The sequence below is a fragment of the Aquarana catesbeiana genome, linkage group LG03, assembly GCF_042186555.1.
Source record: "Aquarana catesbeiana isolate 2022-GZ linkage group LG03, ASM4218655v1, whole genome shotgun sequence".
In the NCBI taxonomy this organism is placed as follows: Eukaryota; Metazoa; Chordata; class Amphibia; order Anura; family Ranidae; genus Aquarana; species Aquarana catesbeiana.
The window spans coordinates 242,966,703-242,990,323 of NC_133326.1; the positions used below are offsets into that span (position 1 = coordinate 242,966,703).

Genomic DNA, 23,621 nt, shown 5'->3' on the forward strand with positions numbered 1-23,621 from the left:
AAGTCCAACTCCAGCTCACACTTTATAATCAATTACAGCAAACGGTTTTTCTTTTCTTTTTGGGAAGAATGTGAGTGTTAAAGTGATTAAATATAATATAAAGAGATAAAAAAAAAAACTGTTATACCTTACCTGTTCTGTACAGTGGTTTTGCACAGAGCTGCCCAGATCCTCCTCTTCTTGAGTGCCTCTTTGGCGCTCCTGGCCCCTCCCTCCTGTTGAGTGCCCCCACAGCAAGTAGCTTGCTATGGGGGCACCCGAGCCACTGCTATGTGTGTCCATTCAGACATGGAGCCACTGCCCCGCCCCCTTTCTCTCCTCATTGGTTGACTGACATTGTCAGCGGGAGCCAATGGCGCTGCGCTGTTGTCTTCGCCAATGAAGAGGGGAGTCCCAGTCAGCCGAGACACTCCTGCAACATCGCTGAATCTGGAGGGACCTCAGATAAGTAATGAGTGTGGCTGGGGGGGGGGGGGGGGCTGCTGCACACAGAAGACTTTTTATCTTAATGCATCGAATGCATTAAGATTAAAAAACCTTCTGACTTTACAGTCACTTTAAGTAGTTTGTCTCATCCATGTAAACTGATACATTCTGCTGGAGAGTTTGTGCTTTTGAAAAACAATAGACTTGATGACAGGATCACCAAGTGAAAATAAAGGGGGGGGGGGGGACTAATACAGCCATCACCTCAAACAATTAGTTAGCTGCTATATAATAAATGTTTGCTTTTGGGTTTAATACTGCTTTAAGCTGTGAGCCATGGAAAAAATGCAGTAGCAGGCTATTTCGGCCCATGGGCTGTAGTTCTTCTAAAAGCTTGTAAATCATTAACGCTTATAAAAAAAACAAAACAATAAAGAAAAGCACAAACATTGTATAAAGGTCACTTGCTGAAGCCTCTGATTACAGTGGGAGGTATTAGGAGGGGCAGCGGGGTGCTATGTAACGGAACCAATCCCTTCAGTTTTCTTCCTGAAGTCGCTGAAAGGCTGCAGGAGGAAAATGGAGGCGATTGGTCCCTCCATATTCTGCCCCTTCTATCTAAGTGTAGAGGGGGCCGCACAGGCCCCCTGGAGCATGGCGCCAGGTCACAGTTGCAATCCCTGTACGTACGCCCCTTCATCAGCATTTACACGAGTACAGCCACATACAGCCATTCACTTGTGTGGAACTTTATAGTATTGAGACGTTTGTGAATGAATGCCAAACACAAAAACGTGTTTGGCATTCACCCCCCCCCCCCCCCCAAATTATTTAAATGTTATGCTATATTCCTCGGATCATAAAGAATTACACATTTATCAAAGTGTTTGAAAGAAGAACAGTTCATTGGAACCAATTGTCTACAAGAAAAATGATGGCAAAAAATAGTTGCTATGGAGAACATAGACTGCCTGATAACATCTAAAATATTTTCAGAGTAGTACATTAGAGTGACTTCATGTCTTTTAACCTGTTCATTTCTTATTTCAGATGATTGTAAACCTGCTGTGCCAAAACAGATGTACCTCTAAGTAATGTCCGTGTTGTTATTGGATACATATCTTTATTTGGTGACTTCCAGAAGAAGTATCTGGAGAAAAGCTGATTTAAACCTTCTATACTACTGCTGTCCAAGAAATTGCTATACAAGTGTTAAGACAAAGCAATGCAAGCTGCTACTCAGAAATTCTGAACAAAGGAGATTCATTCATACTAATAACCAAACCAGTGCATACCTAAAACATTTTAAACTTGGCACTGCTTCTTCAAAGGCATTACATTTAGCAAAGAAGTCTATGTCACGAATCAAGAATACATTAGACTCTGTCACTAAAGCTGTATCAAGCACCCACAGTGATTTAATTTCAAGGATTGTACGCCCAAAACCCAATCCAGCTAGTGTTGGCAAAGAGGAAAATGTCCAGGTAGCTGAAGTCATTGCCACACAGGGTGATCCAGAAGATAAGACCAAGAACAGTGGTAAAGAACCACTCATAACTACTTCTACAGAAACTACCTCTCATCTCAACCAACCCGTCCCTGTGGACTCTCCGCATGAAGTCACTGACTCTTGGCCAAGCGTCTTCCATCCTAGCTATCTCACTACTAACTTTGGGGAAACATACAATTTCCTGGCCAATCATATAAACACCTACTTTGCCCATGATATCAGTATGGAGAAAAATAAAACTTCACTAGATGACAAAAACCAAATGGTTGAAATAAATGGTTATAAAGAAGTTCTTTCACCTACAACAGAAGAGGTGCCAGTTTCTACCAAAAAGAGCATTTCAAACTTTCTGTCTAATCAGTCTACCAATGTCCATGCCTTTGTGGGAAGTTACCTTGGAGGCCTTGTTCCAAAACTGAAAGCAGAACAGAAGAACTTGATAGAGGAGAAAGGGAAAGAACAAGAGGTAGATGATACCCAGAGAAAAAATGAGCAAGAAATAACTAAAGAGAAGACTGTAGATGACAAAGCCAAGAGACTATCTCTACAGAGGGAAAAGGTAAGTCTCCACTGATGAAGTTTAATTCCCTTCTCTGGTCATGGCAGGTTTGCACTCATATATTTATTGGCCTTTAACTGTGTTCAGAAATACCAATGTATTGAAGTGCACTAAGATCAGAGTCTAGGAGCCCAGACTGACCTCTGAGCAAGGTGTAATAGGCTGACACTAGAAGGGACATATAAGACAATGGAGTTGGTTGCTAAAGGAGTATTTTTTTTTCACTTTCCTAAGTGAAAATGAACTGTGTGAGCTGTACTTTCTCTTAAAAGACCTACATCTACTGCCTGTAGAGCCATGGTACAACACACAGTATGTGCATACCCAAACATGTGAAGACTTTGAAAAACTTTTCACAATTTTTTCAACTTCAGGGACAACATGTTCACTTGTTGACTAATATATCTCAACAACTTTCAGATGCCATTGCAGTGGAATGATCAATCTTATTCACTTTACCTGTCAGTGATCATAATGTTATGGATATATTCTCTAATCTCACAAAAGTGAGTACACCCCTCACATTTTTGTAAAGATTTTATTATATCTTTTCACTTGACAACACTGAAGAAATTACACTTTGCTACAATGTAAAGTAGTGAGTGTACAGCTTGTATAACAGTGTAAATTTGCTGTCCCCTCAAAATAACTCAACACACAGCCTTTAATGTCTAAACCGTTGGCAACAAAGGTGAGTACACCACTAAGTGAAAATGTCCAAACTGGGCCCAATTTGCCATTTTCTCTCCCCAGTGTCATGTGACTCGTTAGTTTCACAAGGTCTCAGGAGTGAATGGGGAGCAGGTGTGTTAAATTTGGTGTTAACACCCTCTCTCTTACTGGTCACTGGAAGTTCAACATGGCACCTCATGGCAAAGAACTCTCTGAGGATCTGAAAAAAAAAACTGTTGCTCTACATAAAGATGCCCTAGGTTATAAGAAGATTGCCGAGATCCTGAAACTGAGCTGCAATACGCTGGCTAAGACCATACAGCGGTTTAACAGGAAAGGTTCCACTCAGAACAGGCCTCGCCATGGTCGACCACAGCAGTTGAATGCACGTGCTCAGCGTCATATCCAGAGGTTGTCTTTGGGAAATAGACGTATGAGTACTGCCAGGATTGCTACAGAGTTTGAAGGGGTGAGGGGTCAGCCTGTTAGTGCTCAGACCATTCACCGCACACTGCATCAAATTGGTCTGCATGGCTGTCGTCCCAGAAGGAAGCCTCTTCTAAACATGATGCACAAGAAAGCCCACAAACAGTTTGCTGAAGACAAGCAGACTAAGGGCATGGATTACTGGAACCATGTCCTGTGGCCTGATGAGACCAAGCTAAACTTATTTGGTTCAGATGGTGTCAAGTGTGTGGCGGCAACCAGGTGAGGAGTACAAAGACAAGTGTGTCTTGCCTACAATCAAGCATGGTGGTGGGAGTGTCTTGGTCTGGGGCTGCATGAGTGCTGCCGTCACTCGGGAGCTACAATTCATTGAGGGAACCATGAATGCCAACATGTACTGCGACATACTGAAGCAGAGCATGATCCCCTCCCTTCGGAAACGCACCTCCAAGACGACCACTACCTTGCTAAAGATCATGAGGGTAAAGGTGATGGACTGGCCAAGCATGTCTCCAGACCTAAACCCTATTGAGCATCTGTGGGGCATCCTCAAATGGAAGGTGGAGGAGTGCAAGGTCACTAACATCCACCAGCTCTGTGATGTCATCATGGAGGAGTGGAAGAGGACTCCAGTGGCAACCTGTGAAGCTCTGGTGAACTCCATGCCCAAGAGGGTTAAGGCAGTGCTGGAAAATAATGGTGGCCACACAAAATATTGACATTTTCACTTAGGGGTGTATTCACTTTTGTTGCCAGCGGTTTAGACATTAACGGCTGTGTGTTGAGTTATTTTGAGGGGACAGCAAATTTACACTGTTATACAAGCTGTACACTCACTACTTTACATTGTAACAAAGTGTAATTTCTTCAGTGTTGTCACATGAAAAGATATAATAAAATATTTACAAAAAGTTGAGGGGGGTACTCACTTTTGTGAAATAAAAAAAATATCTATCTATCTATCTATCTATCTATCTATCTATCTATCTATCTATCTATCTATCTATCTATCTATCTATCTATCTATCTATCTATCTCTTTTATAAATGTATTATAATGTACTGATGTATTTTTGGTTTAACAGATTATTGCTCGGGTGAGTGTGGATAGTAGGACAAGATCCCTGGTTCAGTCATTGAAAAGAGCCTCTGACCGGAGACTGTGCATTAATCGCGTTGAAGAGCTGAGCTGCCATCTTCTGGAGTTTCCTGAAACAAGAGGTGTCGCAGTGAAGGCAAGTCAAGCTTTGTGGTAGTGTTTCCTCAATATGACAAAGTTAGTCTAAATTTAAAGGGAAAATCATTTAAATCTTAGAAACCATATGGAAATTGACTCTTTCTGATATTTTCCTAAAATTCTCAAGTAATCCCAAACTTGCCAAATAACTCCAAGCCCATTTAAATTTCATTCTGTGTAAACACTGCCACTGAAACATTAATGGCAGCAAACTGAAGTCAATGTCCTCTTAATGACCTGTTTGCAAGATGTTGGTTAAATCTATCAGTAGCAGGAGAGGAATATTGGCTGTGTGGCTTTGCAATAAAGAGGATCTTGACTCTTAACAAAAAAAAAATTAAAAGTCATCAGCTATAAATACTGTAGCTGCTGACTTTTACTAAAAAGACACTTACCAGTCCAGGGATCCAGCACCGTCCTCGCATAGGCTGATTCTTCACCGGTCTGTGGGACTCCTGTGCCAGCATGCTTACTAAGGGAAGCCGACTGTGACACCTTGTGGCTTTTTCAGCCAGCTTCCCACTGTGCATGCGCCAGCTGCATTGTGGTGCACTTTGTGAAAGGTCCCGCAGCTTTCTGGGATATGCCCAAGAAGGTGGTGGGCAGGGAAGGAGGGGGAGAACTGTCATTCCGATTGCCTAGGCTGTCGGAGTGGAAGTGGGAGCAGGTACCTGCTAAAACTAGGCTTAATTCTACAGTGCTAATACATCACCTAAAGTGATATTAAAGTCTCATTTTTTTATTCGGTTAAAAACAACAAACATGTTATACTTACCTGCTCTGTGCAGTGGTTTTGCACAGAGCAGCCCAGAACCTCCTCTTCTCGGGTCCCCAGCCAGCGCTCCTAGTTAGTCCCAGCTTGCTATGGGGGCACCCGAGCCAAGCTGCTGCTTTGTATGCTCATTCAGACACAGAGCCGTGGCTCAACCTCGCCCCCTATCTCGCCTTATTGGCTCACTAACTTTGATTGACAGCAGCAGGAGCCATTGGCCAATCAGGAGGGAGAGGCCCGGACAGCCGAGTCTCTCGTGCAACATTGCTGGATCGAGATGGGACAGAAGGGGGCTGCTGCACACATAACCTTCTGCCTTTTAGAACCACTTTAATGCCTGGGTAGTCAGGTGCCAGATTTAAGCACTGTCTCATGAGAGGGTGCAGGGTTTTCAGGAAGCACTAATGGGGCAGGGCATAGAGAAGGTAGGTACACCCAAACATTTGATTATTCTTGGGTAAGCAAGGTGTAGGTTCATTTTTTTTGTTTGTTTTTTGTTTTTTTGTTTTTTTGTTTTTTTTAAATTGTATATTTATTGAAGTTAATCAAAGAATTACAGGAAAAGAAAAACAAAGACCAAACGTTGAGAACCATAATCAACAGATTTGAAATCAACAAATTTGAAATAAGTCACATACACAGTATAAGAAATCAGACATATAATAGAACATGTGAAGAAGCATCATAGAACTTCAAAAAAGTAAAAAAAAAAAAAACAAAACAAAAAGGGGTGGGGGGGGACCAGGGGAGCAAGCATCACAAACTGGCAGATAAGAATCACAAAACTTGAATTATAGCTCTCTGGATCCAATATCGATAATATTCCAGGGGTACTTAAAACTGACTGAAGCACCCTAGGGAAGCTGAACTAGAGGAAGGGGGGCGGCGGAATAACACCATGGAAAATAGGATAAGGTTAGAAATCAATAAGATGAAACAGAAAAGAAAAAAAAACTGCGCTAAGTTGTATTAGATAATATGCTGGAAGCACAATATAAAAAATTGTACAAGTGAACAATATAAATGATAAAAGCTGCAATTCTTCTGCACAACAAAAACAGTGTAAAATAAAGAAAAAATATTAGAATCGCGCTACCACATTGACTCAATGGTGTGTAAATTGGTAATATTAATGCCTATGAAACAGAAATATATGTAGCATAATGTAGGATGTAGAGTTTATACTCCCCCTGTCGCAACAAAACCCCACAGATGTCAGGATGAGTGTGAACGGCTTTAGCTAGGGGTTCCAAACATAGAATAAAGAGCAAGGGAGACAGGGGGCATCCCTGTCTCATACCGTTACTCAAGGGGAATGTTGGCGACAGAAAGGAGGATAACTGTACCTGGGAGGATGCTTGGGAGTATAAAGCTTGTGGAGAAGCCATAAAGGGACCATTAAATCCATATTTGGAAAGGGTGGCTAACATAAAAAGCCAGCTGAGCCGATCAAAGGCTTTTTGTGAATCAAGACTTAAAATAAGGACTGGTAGGCATGTTTTGTTGAGGTCTAGAGTCTAAGGAGTATGTGAGAAAGTCTATTAGCCAGAATTTTTGTGAAGATCTTGTAATCAGAATTAAGTAAAGCTATGGGTCAATAGTTGTCGGCAAGGGAGGGATCTTTTCCAGGTTTTGGGATCACTGTGATATGGGCATGAAGAAATTGGGGATGAGGCATGGTCCCTTTTAACAATGTGGTGAATAGGGATAATAAATGTGGGCTTAAAATTGGGAGGGAAGTTCTTTTGTAGTAAGAGTATGGCAGACCATAGGGGCCAGGGGATTTGTGGGTTGGGAGATTTTTGACAACCTCAGTTAGTTTTTCAGAAGTAATCGTAGCATTTAAGGATGAAAGGTGGGCCGAGGAGAGTTTAGGCAGGTATAGAGATTCAAAAAAGGAGTCAAACTTGCCTTGTGTGAATTGATAATTGGGGTCGGTTTTTAGACAATTATACAGATCGTGGTAAAATTCCCCAAAAACTTTGGACATGGTATAAAGTCGCTAAAGATCTGTATCTTGGCGCCTTTAAAGTCAAGCTTGGGCTTGTTGCAGGTAGCAATGGTTAAGGCTTCCTTGCTGTCATAATAATGGAAGCGTACTATAACGTCCCTTGGGTTGGCCTCAGCCTGGGGTTTAGGAGCGAGTGATCGGTGGGCCCTGTCTAATCACCATTCAATGTTGGAGATATTTAGAGCTGCAGTGTTGACTAGACTTAGAAGATAGGAACATAACAGTAAATCATGGTCTCCCACTGTTTCTGGTATCCCTCTAATCCGCAGGTTTTGCCTGCGCTCCCTGTTCTCCAGGTCTTCCTACTGTGTTTGGAGCTGGGTGACAGAGAGTTTGAGAGCTGCATTGTCCTCCTCCATAACATGGACATACTGTATTAGCTCATCAAACTTTGTTTCCAGGGTGTCCGTGCGCTCTCCTAGCTGAACAATCTCCCCCCTTAGCTCTTTAGCAAGTTTCCTCACCTCTAGTGTGATATTGTTGGTGAGATTCTGGAGCAGACAGTGCAGTTTAGTGTCTAGTACTTCTACTGTTAAGGGGGTGAGAGATCCCTGAGGATGGGTGCGGGAATCAGCAGAGAGATTACTTGCCTCAGGCTCCAACAAGGGATTAGGGGAGTCCGGCGGGTAGTCCTGAAAACTCCAGGCGGAAATGTGGGTCTAAGCAAATATCGTTCTATGGTGTAGATAGTCTGTGGCTCGGGGAGTGCAGAGTAAATGTGCCTCTGGTCTCCAATCTTGCCAATGGGGTGCACGGCAGCTGTAGGTGTTTGGAGATGTGACTCCCGTGGCTGTAAGTGCTGTGGTTCGGGTGGCGGGAGTCCCAGAAGATTGGCAGGGAATGGAGCCGGAGATTCACATGTTCGCCATGTTCAGAAGCAGCACATGCGCTCCGGTGTAGGTTCGTTTTAAAGCCTAACCCCAAGTTTTCTTTCACAATAAAGTGATGATATTAAACCTAAAAGCAAACATTTATTATTTTGTAGCTTGCCAATTCTTAGGTGTGATGGCTATATTAGTTTTTCTTTTTTTCACCTGATGATCCAGCCAGTAAATCTGTTTTTCAGCAGAACAAGCAATCCTGCAGATATAGCATTTAGAGGATTGAGACAAACCATTTAACAGTAGTGGGGTGCTTACAATTCTCAGCTTTTGTTTTTTTTATGTAAAATCTTTATCCAAAAAGGAAAATAACAATTGCTGTAACTGCTTATAAAGTGTTATCTGGCGTTTGGTTTCAATTCCTTAATGTATCTAAATCTGCTAGTGCATCTAACATTACCCTCTCCCCAGACTGAGCATTCTGCTATCTAAAGGTGCAATGCACACTAGCACATTATTATGCCATTTAACGTGCGGGGAAAAGGTGTGTGTGTTTTTTTTTTTGTTTGTTTGTTTTTTTTTTTTTTTCTCATTCTCTGTATTTACTAGCGCTTTAAAGCATACCTAAATTCTCAGTCAACATGAACTATTTTAATTTCTATGCTGCTAGCATTAGTAAATGGATAAAGGAAAATTTGATATAGCTTTCTTTTTTTTTTTTTTTTTTTTTTTTTTTTTTTTTTTTTACATGTCTTCAGTTGCTTCCTGGCTTCTGGTCTAGGCCAAAAGATGTCATAAATCCCAGGAGTCTTCATTACGTTTTTTTTCTATCTTCTGAAGGTAGGAAGGAGCGGTTTCCACAGCTAAGCACGCCCTCCTCTCGGCATTCCCGAGCTAAGGGCAGATGTATTCCATGAAGTAAATGCTACATGAATCATCTGCACCTACTTAAGGTGGCCATGGCTAGAAATGCTAGGGGTTATTTATCAAAGTGAATTGAACAAAATAAAGCATAGAGAGATGGATGGGTGAATTTGGTTTGAATAATAAAAATGAACTAGAAAATTCATTTCCTGGAGAAAATGAGTGGGAATGCTGAATAGCTTAAATCCGTAAGAAAAAGTTGAAGAAGTGAGAATAGTTGGAAAAGTAGGAATCTTTATAAAATAAACATGAATTTCATTTAAAAAGTTTAACGCCACCACTAATGTATGAAAGATGTGGAATATTTAAAGGTTTTTTGAAAAGCTTTTTGATCATTAATCCCCACACCTAATGAGTGAGAGACAGTGTGAGAGAACCTTTCAAACAAGCCTTAATAAATCCACAACAGTACATGCTATGGAAACAGCGACTTCACCATTAGAGACACTCAGCCTTTGTGAACGTATCGGTAGGACGTTTTTGTTGATAAACTTAAAAATGTGGGCATGTCAGCAATTTAAAAAAGAAGTTGGCTGTGCGTTTCGCTGGGAAATGTGAAGAATTTTATACAGGACAGTCAATGGAAGAAAGTGTAGAACTCTTTTCATCTAGAAGCTCAACAAACCAAAAGTAAAAGGTGTATCACAAAACTGAGCACATTGCCTGAAAATAGACAAAAATACCTACGTTTTGATATATAAATTGTGTATGATAAGTAGATCTTGTGGGCGTGAGAGCAATGTATAGAGAAGGAACTAAGATAATTTTTTTAAGGCTCTGTGCTCTAGCTATGACATCATCCACTCTAAGCAGCCCAATACACACTCTGTTTAATTGATAAAATTTCCTGAAATGATCACTAAACTTAAACAGCTTTTTCACAAAAACTGTAAAAGGTATCAAACTGAAAAGATATAGTCAGATAGCTGAATATTTTGTGAACATTTTAAAGTTTGTTTGGCGTGTGTAGGTGAAAGTATGAAGGAGCTGAAACTTTTGGGAGCAGAAGATTTTAAGGATTTGAAGCATGCTCTCTTTCACTTCAATGTTAAAAAAAGTGTTAAAAAGTATAAATAGTAGAAAAAAAAAGTTGAAGAAGTCCCATCATTAGCGGAAAGAGCTGAACATTTTAAAAGTTGAATGGTTTTAATAGCTGAAAGTATGCAGAAGTTATGCACAGCCAAAAAATGTACAGAATAAAAAACGAATAACAGTGGGACTGCTTAAGCAGTCCCACTAAATAAAAACGAATAACGATAGTGGGACTGCTGAAGCAGTCCCACTAATTAAAGTGGGAGTAAACACCCATTCATAATTTGTACCTATAGGTACTGTAAATATCCCCTAAACGTGCACCATGTAGGAGATATTTACTTTTACATGCTGCCAGCTACGTCACCAGCGCATGCGCTCTGAAGGAACAGCCACCCGGGCCGTTCCTTCAGAGCCCTGTGCCATAAACTGCTGCTCCACCGTGCATGCGTGGGAGTGACGTCATCGCGGCTCCAGCCAGTCACACAGCCGGAGTCCGCAAACCCAGAAGGCAGCCGGGGTGAAGATGGAATCCTTGTTAGCCGCTGGAAAGCTTTGTTTCATATATTGTTTCATATAATGTGCTAGCATGCAATGCAATATGCAATGCATACTAGCACATTATGACTTTACCTTGCAGGCGCCAAAAAAAAACGAAAAAAACTACAAATATATATTGTTTTGTTTTTTTCTTGCTCCGAAACAGTTGCTTTTAGTTGTTCATTAACTCCAGATGTAAATAGTAACATGCATGTCCTACATTTCGACAGATTGTTCACCACATTTTTCAACTCATCACTGAAAATATAAATGCTTGTGTCAGAATTTACCATGTGATACATTGGCTTCATTCTACTGCTCATAGTCAAGGTTGTAGTATCTTCGATCGTGTGCAATTGTTGTGAATGGAAAAACTCTTAGTTATTATGCTACATATTTCTTGGGTTATACATCTGTATGTGAGATTTCTTTTATGAATTTGCATTTTATTTGAAATACCCCTGTATGGTTAGTGATGGAACGTTTTTTTAATTGCAGGAAAAGGCGGTTCCTTATTTATTGCGGCTCCGACAAGCACATGATGAAACCCTCCAGGCGGCTGTAAGAGAAGCCTTAGCTTTGGTTGGTTATAATGACCCGGTTAAAGGCAGAGGAATTCGAGTACTCACCATTGACGGTGGAGGAACTAGGTAAAAATGATGTCCTATTTTATTTTGTTTCACAAACCATCTTTATATTAAATATTATATTACAGAATTTTTTTTTATTTAGAAGACTTAAAGTGATATTAAAGCCTTGTGTGTTTTGTTATTTAAAAAAAAAAACATGTTGTTATAATTACCTGCTCTTTGCAGTGGCTTTGCACAGAGCAGCCCGGATCCTCCTCTGCTCAGGTCTCACACTGGCGCTCCTGGCTCCTCCTTCCTTTTTGGTGCCCAAGAATGGACACACACAGCAGCGGCTTCAGCTCCACCCCCTCCATTTCCTGATTGGCTCACTGGCTGTGATCGACAGCAGCAAGAGCCAGTGGCTCCCGCTGCTGTCAAAAGCCAATCAAGAGTGCAAGTCCCCGAAGAGGCAAAGCTCTTGTGGAGATCGCTGGATGGAGAGGGGGCTCAGGTAAATATTTGGGGGGGGGGCTGCTGCACACAGAAGGTTTTTTACCCTGAATACATGAAGGTAAAAAACCTTGTACCTTTACAATTACTTTAACCACTTGCTGCCCGCCCGACGGCGGGACGGTGCAGCTGTTATCCTTCCAGGTCCCCCAGGGGGCGCGTGCGCCGCCGCGCCACTCGGGTCCCGGTGCGCGTGCCCGACAGCCGCGATGTCCGCCGGGCACCCGCGATTGCCCGGTAACCGAGCAGGATCGTGGATCTGTGTGTGTAAACACACAGATCCACATCCTGTCAGATGGGAGGAGACCGATGGTGTGTTCCTTGTACAGAGGAACACCGATCGATCTCCTCCCCTTGTGAGTCCCCTCCTCCCACAGTTAGAATCACTCCCTAGCAACATGATTAACCCTACAGCGCCCCCTCCTGGGTAACCCCTTCATTGCCAGTCACATTTATACAGTAATCAATGCATTTTTATAGCACGGATCGCTGTATAAATGTGAATGGTCCCAAAAATGTGTCAAAAGTGTCCGATATGTCCGCCGCAATATCGCAGTCACGATAAAAATCGCAGATCGCCGCCATTACTAGTAAAAAAAAAAAAAAATAATAAAAATGCTATAAATCGAGGACTAATGCAGCCAGTTCCCTCTGATATTTATGACACTGCAGCTTTCTTAGTTAAAAAGATTGGAACGGGGAGGAGCTGACGCCCAAGATGGCCGTTTAGGGAGGTCGAGTGACTGACACGCTGCACTGACTGGAGACGCTGGAGTTCGGGATGGTCTGGGCGGCTGATTCAAATGCCTAGACACCTAAGCTAAACAGCCGAATACTATCCCCGACATTGGAGCGACTTATCAAGTAGTAGCAAAAGTAGCTGAAGCAGGAGGTGATGGAGATCGTGACCCCCGGGAAGAAACGTCACCTGTGGAGTGCTGGGAGCGGGACCGAAGACGAAGCCAGGAGATAGCGCGGAGACAGGCGAGTGCCTCGGCGTGTCTGCTCATACAGGCGGCAGGGGCAGCTCGCTCGTGAGACGCACACTCCGGCGGCGGTGCGAGGGTCTCAAACAGCAGTGATCAGGAGGACCGGGAGATCTACCTTCCTATAACTCACAGTTGCTGGGCTACAGGGAAAAAGTAAGGAGACCAAAGATGCCAGAGACTAGGTATGATTAAAGATGCACATGGTCTTATAAAGAAATGTTGAAAGTGGCATAGAGACTGCATAAAAATCACAAATACTGTGGACTGAGATAACACTACTAGTTTCTTTTTGAAAGAGGGATGCTGTATGAAGTAAAGGGATTGGTGCAAATGATTATAGTACTGGAATAAGAGCTGGACAAATAATATTCTACAGTGTGACTATTAATAATAGAGTTTATCCAATAGAAGTGTTAAACATCTCTAATTTCAATCTAGGATGTTAAAAGGTGATACACACTACCCTTTATAGTGTGGTCATCTAAAAAGGACACTAAAAGGTTAATAAGCGGATAAAGAGGGTAGGAGAGGAGGGAGAGGGAAGGGAGGGAGGAAGAGGGAAGGAAGAAAAACGTAAGGGGGAGAGAGAAGAAACCAAGGTCTATCAGAAACATGGCACCCAAGAAAGGAAACAAAACACCACAATCTCAAAAGGAAAAGAAAGATAAAACAAAAATCAAAGATAAAAACCCTACAGGGGCACAAACTACACAAACATCTGATATAAAAGAGATTTTTCAACAACTGCAGCTGCAATCCCCCCGAGTAACTCAAGCTCTACATACATCACAAGAAATTTCAAACATTGCGGAAGTCTCGGGGGCATCTAGATCATCAGAGGAGGAGCAGATGGATCACCCTAGAAACAGCTCACCAATAGACACAACAGGCTCACTGAGTGACCCAAGAGAAGGGGGTAAAGAAAATTGGGATTTGAGACAATACATTCAATCTCTCCCAACTAGGACAGATATGGACCAATATGTGCAAAGATTGGAAAATTCATATAAAGTAGAGATACAAGAATTGAAGATATCCATAAAAATCACACAAGAAAAAACAGCTATATTAGATACCAGAATCTCAAACAGAACAAGAACTAATTAACATAAAGGATAGTGCTCAAGATCAAGAAAAGCAAATAAATCAACTAATTAACTGCCTGGATGAGCAAGAAAATAGAAATAGAAGATCTAACATCAGAATTAGAGGGTTAAAAGAAGACGTGAGCGCAAAAGAACTGACAACAACACTCCAGAAAATTTTTCAGGAATTAATCCAGGATATAGGAATAAAAGATCTAATAATTGACCGTGCTCATAGAGTAGCGGGGAAAAGGAGAATAGATCCGAGTAAACCACGGGATGTTATTTGCAAAATGCACTACGCTCATATAAAGGATAGAATCATGTTTGCAGCACGTCAAAATAAAAATATCCAGCATGAGGGAGATCCACTGCTGCTATTTCAAGATCTGTCAAAATTTACGTTGGACCGAAGAAGAGCATTAAAGCCCCTAGTGGAACAACTAAGAAGAAATAACTTACAGTATAGATGGAAATTTCCATTTCAATTACAGGCACAGAAAGAAGGACTAACGGCTGTATTTAGTGATCTGGAAGATCTACCGCAGTTTCTGGCAATTCTTAAGTTACCAATAGTAGAATTACCAGACTGGCCTATTTCGTTCATGAAAGGACTCAGAAAGCCCTGATAAGTCACTTGTAGATAAACTGGGGCTGGGGGAGGTATTTTTAGTATATAATATGACGTTATTCACAAGAGGAAGACTTAATTAACTCGGTGTGATTAAGATAGTGGGTAGATAGAGATTGTGAAGCAAGGGGAAGAAGGGGCTGCATATTTATTATTATTATTATTATTATTATTATTATTTATTTTTATTTATTTATTTATCTATCTATTTATTTATTTATTTTTTGCAATATCTAGATCTGACTTACTACTTTAACATTAGCATAACAAATGGTTCAGATAAAGAATGTTCAACACCAATAAGGGAAATGATAAAATGGGGTAGATGTTGTTTTTTTTTTTTTTTTTTTCTCTTTTCTTTTCTTTTTAGGGCACATCACTGGTGAAGGGTTTTTGACATATTATGTTATAAAGGGCACAAACACTGGGGATAGGTTACTGGTTACATTGAGGTTTGGATATGTGCACATAGTTGGGGGAATAAAACTAGGGAGTAAGAGACATTTGTAAGCAATAAGCACGGATTAGGGAGGAGCAGATCTTAGTTTCATACATTGTTAAGTAGATTCACATAATATATTACACATCAAAGATTAGCCACTGGGGATGATAATAAGGACCACCCCTTTTTTTTTTTTTTTTTTTTTTGATAAATTACAAGAAATATGGAATAATGAGGAATAGATCCTGGTTTATGATTGTTATTATTTAATCTGATGCACGAAATATATCACAAAACAAGGTATAGATAATAGGGATGTTAACAAGATTGTTTTGCAATATAGGGTAATACAATGTATGATTTACTATGGGTGTAAAGAGGGGAGGGGTTTTTTTTTTTTTTTTTTGATAAACTTTAGGTAATATGGAATAATGAGGAATGGATTTTGGTTTATGGGTGTTATTATATAGCTTGATCCACGAATTTATCACATAACAAGGTATAGATATTGGGGATGTTAATAAGATTGTTTTGCAATATAGGGTAATACAATTTATGATTTATTACAGGCATAAAGATGGGAGGTGTTGTAATTAAAAAAAAAACAAAAAAAAACAAGATGTATGGAATAGTGAAGATTAGATGTTGGTTTTTGGTTGTTATTGTATAATTTGATGCACGAATTATCTCATACAACAAGATTGTTACAATGTATAGTAATACAACATATGATTTTCTTTGGGCGTAAAGATGGGAGGTGTTTTAAAAAGGTGTTTTTTTTTTTTTTTTTTTTTTTTTTGTTTCCTCATTATTTATGATTCAGAGTTTAGAGGCAACAATTAGAGCGGAGTGAATAGAGGCATGTGTACAAGGATAGGTGATGGGACCCGAGAGGGTTTTCCTCCTTTCCCCCTTTTTTTTTTTTTTTCCCTCCTCTTCCCCTCCCGCTACACCTCTTCCCGAGTTAAAGCAATTATAAGCAAATGTTATATAGGACAGGAGAGGGAATTTATACCTCTGAGATGTCTCCCCCATCCCCTTTCTATCCATATGCTCCCCAAATTTTTTTTTTTTTTTTCTCTTTTGTTTTTGCCTGTTTTTGGAGGGGAGCAATGGGAAAGAAAGAAGAGGGGATAGAAAGAAAATAAGAGATTAAAGATTTAAGGTAACAGAATTTAGAATGCAGCGTGCGATCATTGCGGTCACTGGCTGAGCGGCAGATTTTGGTCGTCAGTGTCTGTTTCCCCCAGTAGAGGGAACTTACGCTGTTCGTAAGATAGACTTTATATAAGTCAATAGTTTAGGGTTTTTGTGTGTGTGAGTGCGGGGGTGGTTTTTTTTTTTTTTTTTTTTTTTTTCCTTTCTTCTTCCTTCTTCCCTCTCTCTTGGTATTAAAGAACAATGAAAATATGTTCTTATAACATTAGAGGTCTTAACTCAGCATCAAAGAGGTCTCAGGTTCTATACTCTCTCCATAAACAGAAGGTAGGGATTGTCTTTTTTCAGGAGACGCACTTCCGCACGGATCACGTTCCCAATCTGCAAAATAGATATTACAGTACATGGTATCATGATTCTTATTCTTATTCCAAGTCGAAAGGTGTATCTATTGCAATACACAAGACAATACCACATCAAGTGCTTGAAAAATGGTGTAATAGGGATGGAAGAGCAATATTACTTAAACTCAGTATATATGGTAAAAAATTTACTTTTATTAATCTATACTTACCCAATCAAAATCAGCTTAAAATAGGGTCACAATTGATTGGTGAGCTTATGGAAAAGGTAGAGGGGATAACTATAATAGGTGGGGATTTTAATTTTGTGTTGGATAAGAGTGTAGATACCACAGCACCCTCGATTGCACAGACAAGTAAAGAAAAGAAGAAATTTAAAGAACTTATGGCAAAATACCAACTGGTCGACATCTGGCGAGCGTTACACCCAGGGGTGAAGGATTTCACATTCCGTTCAAATGTCCATGGGTCTTATCATCGAATCGATTACTTTCTGATCAATCAGCTGGGAGTGACAATCACTTCATCAGCTGAAATAGGTAGTGCTATATGGTCAGACCACACGCCAATATTTCTGACATTTGACTTACTCAAAGGCGAAAATACTAGAGGAAACTGGAAGCTTAATGACAATCTGCTATACGATGAGGCGTGTGTACTAGAAATAAGGAAGGCAATAATGAATTTCCCACAGGATCATATTGGAGACACTACTCCTCTACCGATTCAATGGGAGGCACTAAAATGTGTAATCCGAGGATTATTCATTAAACATGGAGCCAGACTGAAAAAAATCAAAAACAATAGAATAACTCAATTATTAAAGGAAATACCGGAAATAGAAGCTCAACATAAACAAAGTTTAACACGTGAAATTTTGTTAGAATTAACAGATAGGAAGACAGAGTTGCAAACTCTGCTGAATGAGCATACACTACGTATAAGAGATAATAATCGTTCCCTATACTACCAACAGGGCAATAAGCCAGGTAAACTCCTGGCAAGAGCCCTACAAAATCGGTGTAAGACCTCGCCCATAGTTAAGATTAAGACAGAAGTAGGGGATATGAGATATGACCCAAAGGGGATTCTAAAAGAATTCCAGACATTTTATACAAAACTATACAATATATCTAATCACAAGGCTATTGATAACCCAGTGGGTTTGCAACAAGATATCCACCAATACATTAAAGAAACTGCACTTCCTATATTAACATCATCAGAAGTAACGCAATTAGAACAGGAATTTTCAGAAAGTGAAATACAAAGGGTAATCGATTCATTAGCACCAGGGAAGAGCCCAGGTCCAGATGGTTTTACCCCAAGATTCTATAAATTATTTAAAGAAGAGCTCATTCCCATTATTAAACGGACTTTTAATGTAGTGTCCACATCGGTGCCTCTTGTCCCACAAAGTTTACAAGCATACATCTCACTCATACCAAAACCTGAGAAAGATCTCACTTTATGTGGCAACTATAGACCAATATCCTTAACAAACATTGATTTAAGATTATATTCGAAAATAATCGCGAATAGACTCACCCCCATGATGCCCGCATATATACATCTAGATCAGGTGGGTTTCGTAAAGGGAAGAGAGGCAAGAGACAATACACTGAAAACACTCACACTGATGGAATTTGCACAGAGAGGCTCCATCCCATCCTGTTTACTTGCAATAGATGCTGAGAAAGCATTTGATAGGGTGGGATGGAGCTTCCTTAAAGAGACATTGGTACAGTGGGGGGTGGGTCCTGTATTGTTGGACAAAATAATGGCCCTATATCAGAACCCAACGGCTAAGATTCGGGCAAATGGTGGCATATCGGAGGAAATTGCTATAACAAACGGAACCCGACAGGGATGTCCACTATCCCCAATACTATATATACTAGCGATGGAACATTTATTAATTGCGATCCGGGAAAATAAAGACATACAAGGAATTAAAGTGGGTGATGTAGAGTATAAGATGTCGGTGTATGCCGATGATATACTGCTATATATTACAAACCCCCTGATATCATTACCAAACTTGATATCAGAATTTAAACGTTTTGGGGTAGTGAGTAATTTTAAGGTAAATTACAATAAATCTGAGGCACTGAATATTAATTTGTCAAATACTATGGTGGAACTGCTCAGAAAGGATTTCTCCTTTAAATGGCAGGCTAATACAATTAAATATCTTGGTACATATATCCCCACAGATTTGAACAAATTACAGGAATATAATTATGTCCCGATGGTACAAAAAATAATAAATACATTACAAAAATATGAGAAAGGGACATTTAAAAAAAAAAAAAAAAAAAAAATGCTATAAATCTATCCCCTTATTTTGTAGACGCTATAACTTTTGCGCAAACCAATAAATATACGCTTATTGCGATATTTTTTACCAAAAATATGTAGAAGAATACGTATCGGCCTAAACTGAGGAAAAAATTTGTTTAAAAAAAAAAAAAAAAATTGGATATTTATTATAGCAAAAAAGTAAAAAATATTGTGTTTTTTTTTTTTCAAACTTGTCACTCTTCTTTTGTTTATAACGCAAGAAATAAAAACCGCAGAGGTGATCAAATACCACCAAAAGAAAGCTCTATTAGTGGGGGAAAAAATGATACAAATTTCATATGTGTACAGTGTTGTATGACCGCGCAATTGTTATTCAAAGTGCGACAGTGCTGAAAGCTGAAAATTGGCTTGGGCAGGAATGGGGTGAAAATGCACTGTATGGAAGTGGTTAAAGTGGTTGTAAACCTCACACATAAAACATGACCAAAGCACATCCTTCTATACTGTGTACTTGTTTTAATTAAGAGCAATAAGGGGTAGATTTACTAAAACTGGTGCACTCAGAATCTGGTGCAGCTTTGCATGGGAGCCAATCAGCTTCCAATCGGCTTCTAACCTCAGCTTGTTCAATTAAGCTTTGGCAATAAAACCTGGAAGCTGATTGGTTTCTATGCAGAAGTGAGCCTTAGTTTGCACTCTGCAGCTTTAGTAAATAAGCCCCTAAGAGCCCTTTCACACAGGGGCGGGTGTCGGCGGTAAAGCGCCCCTATTGTAAGTGGCGCTTTACCGTCGGTATGCGGCCACTAGCGGGGCGGTTTTACCGTCGGTATGCGGCCACTAGCGGGGCGGTTTTACCCCCCGCTAGTGAGAAATGGTTAGAAACCACCGCAAAGCTCCTCTGCTGAGGCGCTTTGCCGGCGGTATAGCCCGCGCCGTCCCATTGATTTCAATGGGCAGGAGCGGTAAAGGAGCGGTATACACTCCGCTCCTTCACCGCTCCGAAGATGCTGCTAGCAGGACTTTTTTTACTGTCCTGCCAGCGCATCGCTCCAGTGTGAAAGCCCTCGGGGCTTTCACACTGGAATGAAAGCAGCGGCACTTTCGGGTCAGTTTGCAGGCGCTATTATTAGCGCAATAGCGCCTGCAAACCGCCCCAGTGTGAAAGGACCCTAAGTGTCATTTCTGTCTGCTGCTTTGTTCCTCTGCTATCAGCATCAATCACTTACGATAGGTTTTCCTGTCACCAAGAGAAAAAATGTGACAGGGGAGGAATCGCCCAGCACACAGTCTATGAATGAAAGCCTCAGGTCTGTTCCTATATGCTGTGTGAAGGGGGGTGTGTCCATTCCCTCCAATCGGCTCTCTCCACTGAGCTCTGCAGAGTGTAACTTCTGTTCCCGCCCCTTTTTATCTGGCAGCTCAGACAAGCTTTACAAATTCTCGACTTTAAATGGATGTAGGGAAAATAAGACTGCAGATAAACAGGTACAACTTATGCAGGAGCATTTGTTTCATCTTTGTGTATCACCTGACACCAGTCACTTCACTGGGTATATGAAAAGGTTTACAACCATTTTAAAGTGGTTATAAACCCGTTTTAAAATATCCAAAAAAAAAAAACCTGCAAGATAAAGGCATAATGAGCTAGTATGCATAGCATACTAGCTCATTATGAATTACTTACCTGAGATCGAGGCCCCCGTAGTGGTCCTTCTTCACCGTTCCAGCGACCGACATCTCCCCGGGGACTTACGGGTATCTGGGCTCTGGCGCTGTGATTGGCCAGAGCCGTGATGAGGTCACTCACGCGTGTGCGCGCGGGAGCCGCTGGGCATGGCACAGTACAACTGAAGCAGCGGCACGTGCGTGCCATTGCTTCAGTTGACTTAAGTGCGCATGTGCGGATGACGTCGGCATGCAAATACAGGGATATCCAGTGTAGCTACAGGTAAGCCTAAATATAGGCTTGCCTGTAGTTTAAAGTGGGTTGTAAAGGGTTTACAACCACTTTAAAGGAACACTTCACAATATCCTCATTCTTCTTCAAAAATCCTTTACATATCCACTACTTAATGTAATTATTTTTTCCTCTCCTTTTTTCTCTTTCTCTTCGGAATGAACAGTGCACATTAGTTGCCGTCATGTACCACTCTATGCACACTACATATTCCATAGTTCATGGTCCATCTAGAAAGTGAGCTAGAGAGTGAGGCTACACTACTACATATGGTGGGACCATGGAGAACGGACATAGCCACCCTCTAGCAATAAGTCATTTTGCAGCACCAAAAATAGGAATCTGGATATTTGTAGGAGGTTGAAAGCATCAGAAGATACTTTTTCTGAGTTAAGAATATGTACTTGAATAGAATTTTTTTTTTTTTTTTTTTTTTTAAACCAGTTCAAGAAATGATGAAATCTATATGCAACAGTATAGCAGTAAGAACTTTTCATTACCCAACTATACATGAAAATTAGTTCAAATAGTCTCTTAAAACGTGGAGAAACTTGCAAGAATATATAGAGTGACAGTTGTGGTAGGGCAAGGTATAGCAGTAAATACTGAAAGCAGATAGGAAATGCTACCCACGGCAAGGAAAGACCGTTCTCATCCAGTCAGTAGAAGTAATGATTCCTTAAAATGGTATTAAACCCCAAAACAAAAAATGGATTCTATTGCAGTTTACCAATTCTTAAATATGATGGCTGCATTAGGTTTTTTTTTCCTTTATTTTATTAGCCTAGTAAGTCTGATATTTTTCAACCTAAATGGTCAGCTTTTATTTATTTATGTAAAACCTTTATCGCAAAAGTAAAAGAAAAACTGTTGCTGCATCTGCTTAAAAGTGTTAGTTGAAGTTTGGCTTCACTTTGCTAGCCAAGAATCTGCTGGTACATCTAACACTACCTGCTTGCATTGTTGCTGTTCAAGCTGTCATGCTTGCGCAGTGTACCCCCTATTTATGGATGTGCTATGTTTGTTACAGGTTTAAAGGGGTTGTAAACCCTCGTGTTTTGTTATCTAAAAAAAAAAAAAAAAAAAAATCATACTTACCTCTATTGTGCAGTTAGTTTTGCACAGTGTGGCTCGATCATCACCTTCTGGAGTCCCCCAACGGTGCTCGCGGCACCTCCTCACATCGGTAAACCCCCTAGGAGAAGCGTTCTCCCTGGGGGTTAGCTTGCAGGCGTGCTCCCGAGTCCAGCTTTTGCATCCATAGACACAGAATGCTGGACTCGGCCCCGGCGCCCGCTTCATTGGATTTCATTGACAGCAGCGGGAGCCAATGGCTGTGCTGCTATCAATCTATCCAATCAAGAGCCGAGAACCCTGGGCAGAGGGGTACATTGCGTCTCCGCTGAGGGAACGAATGGGCTCAGGTGAGTAAAACGGGGGGGCTGGTCACTTTCAGAAGTTTTTTTCACCTTAATGCATAGGTTGCATTGAGGTTAAAAAACACAAGGGTTTACAACCCCTTTTTAAGACCAGGCCAATTCTGACGCTTTTTTATACATTTAAAAATCTGTATTTTTTTTCTAGAAGATGTACCTAGAACCCCCAAACATTTATATTTATATTTATATATATATATATATATATATATATATATATATATATATATATATATATTTTTTTTTTTTTTAAGCAGAGGCCCTGTTGTATGCATCAGCAATTTTTTCTTTTTTGGGGGGGGGGGGGGGGGGAGTACACTTTATTATTCATGCACAAAAACACAATATAATGCCCAACTGTTTGGTAAAAAATAAAAGATGATGTTACATCGAGTGGATAGATACCCAACATGCCACTCTTTAAAATTTGCGCATGCTCGTGGAATGGCAACAAACTACAGTACTTAAAAAAAAATCTCGATAGGCGATGCTTTAAAAGCCTTTACAGTGAATGATAAAGAAATAGACTTGGGCCTCATCCAAACAATACATACTAAGCTAATAGAAATAACCAGAGAACCCCTAGTATCCTACAATGACAGCCACAAAATGGAGACATATTAGATAAAAACATTGTTGTTTTTTTAAACCATTAAAAGATTAAGATTCTCCAACAGGGGAATGGATATAAAAAAAACATATGAATAAAAAAAAAAAAAAAACATATACAAATTAGATAAACCTGGTCCATACAGTTGGTATGCTATGGTGTTGTCTGTGCGATCAATGTTTCGTCAGTAAATTGACTTCTTTAGGACCCAGACATATGACCAGTTTTAATTTTGGATTACCTCTAACAACAAAATGTTAGTAATATATCTTTTATAATGTAGTACTGTATGTTTAAACACAGTGGAGTAACATATACGCCTACCAATGAAACTCGGCAGCAGGTCGATCAACCCAAGCGCCCGGGGCAGGCATAGGGGCACACCAGGCACCAAACGCAAGACAGATGGTAAAAGGCAGCAATCCTGAACAAAGAAATATATATTATATAGATCAACTTGTAAGGTTTATATCCAACCCAAGCATATCAAGCTGCTATGCTGTGGACTTGCTTGGATTGAACCGCAATCTAAGACATATGGCAACCAAAAATTAGAAATGACAAGACACACAGGTTTGCATGGAGGCATCTTAAAGTAAAACACTTGCACATGTATAA

The 23,621-nt window shown here is 40.4% G+C and overlaps 1 protein-coding gene across 1 annotated transcript in view; it reads left to right on the top strand.

Moving 5' to 3' along the window:
- The window catches only part of PNPLA8 (patatin like domain 8, phospholipase A2), a 125,224-nt gene that overhangs the window by 7,407 nt on the left and 94,196 nt on the right, over positions 1 to 23,621 (top strand). Inside the window, exons 2-4 of the mRNA XM_073619908.1 lie at positions 1,477 to 2,495; positions 4,699 to 4,848; positions 11,449 to 11,600. Of these exons, the coding sequence (XP_073476009.1) occupies positions 1,521 to 2,495; positions 4,699 to 4,848; positions 11,449 to 11,600 (1,277 nt within the window). The 5' untranslated portion in view covers positions 1,477 to 1,520. The remainder of the gene's footprint in view (positions 1 to 1,476; positions 2,496 to 4,698; positions 4,849 to 11,448; positions 11,601 to 23,621) is intronic.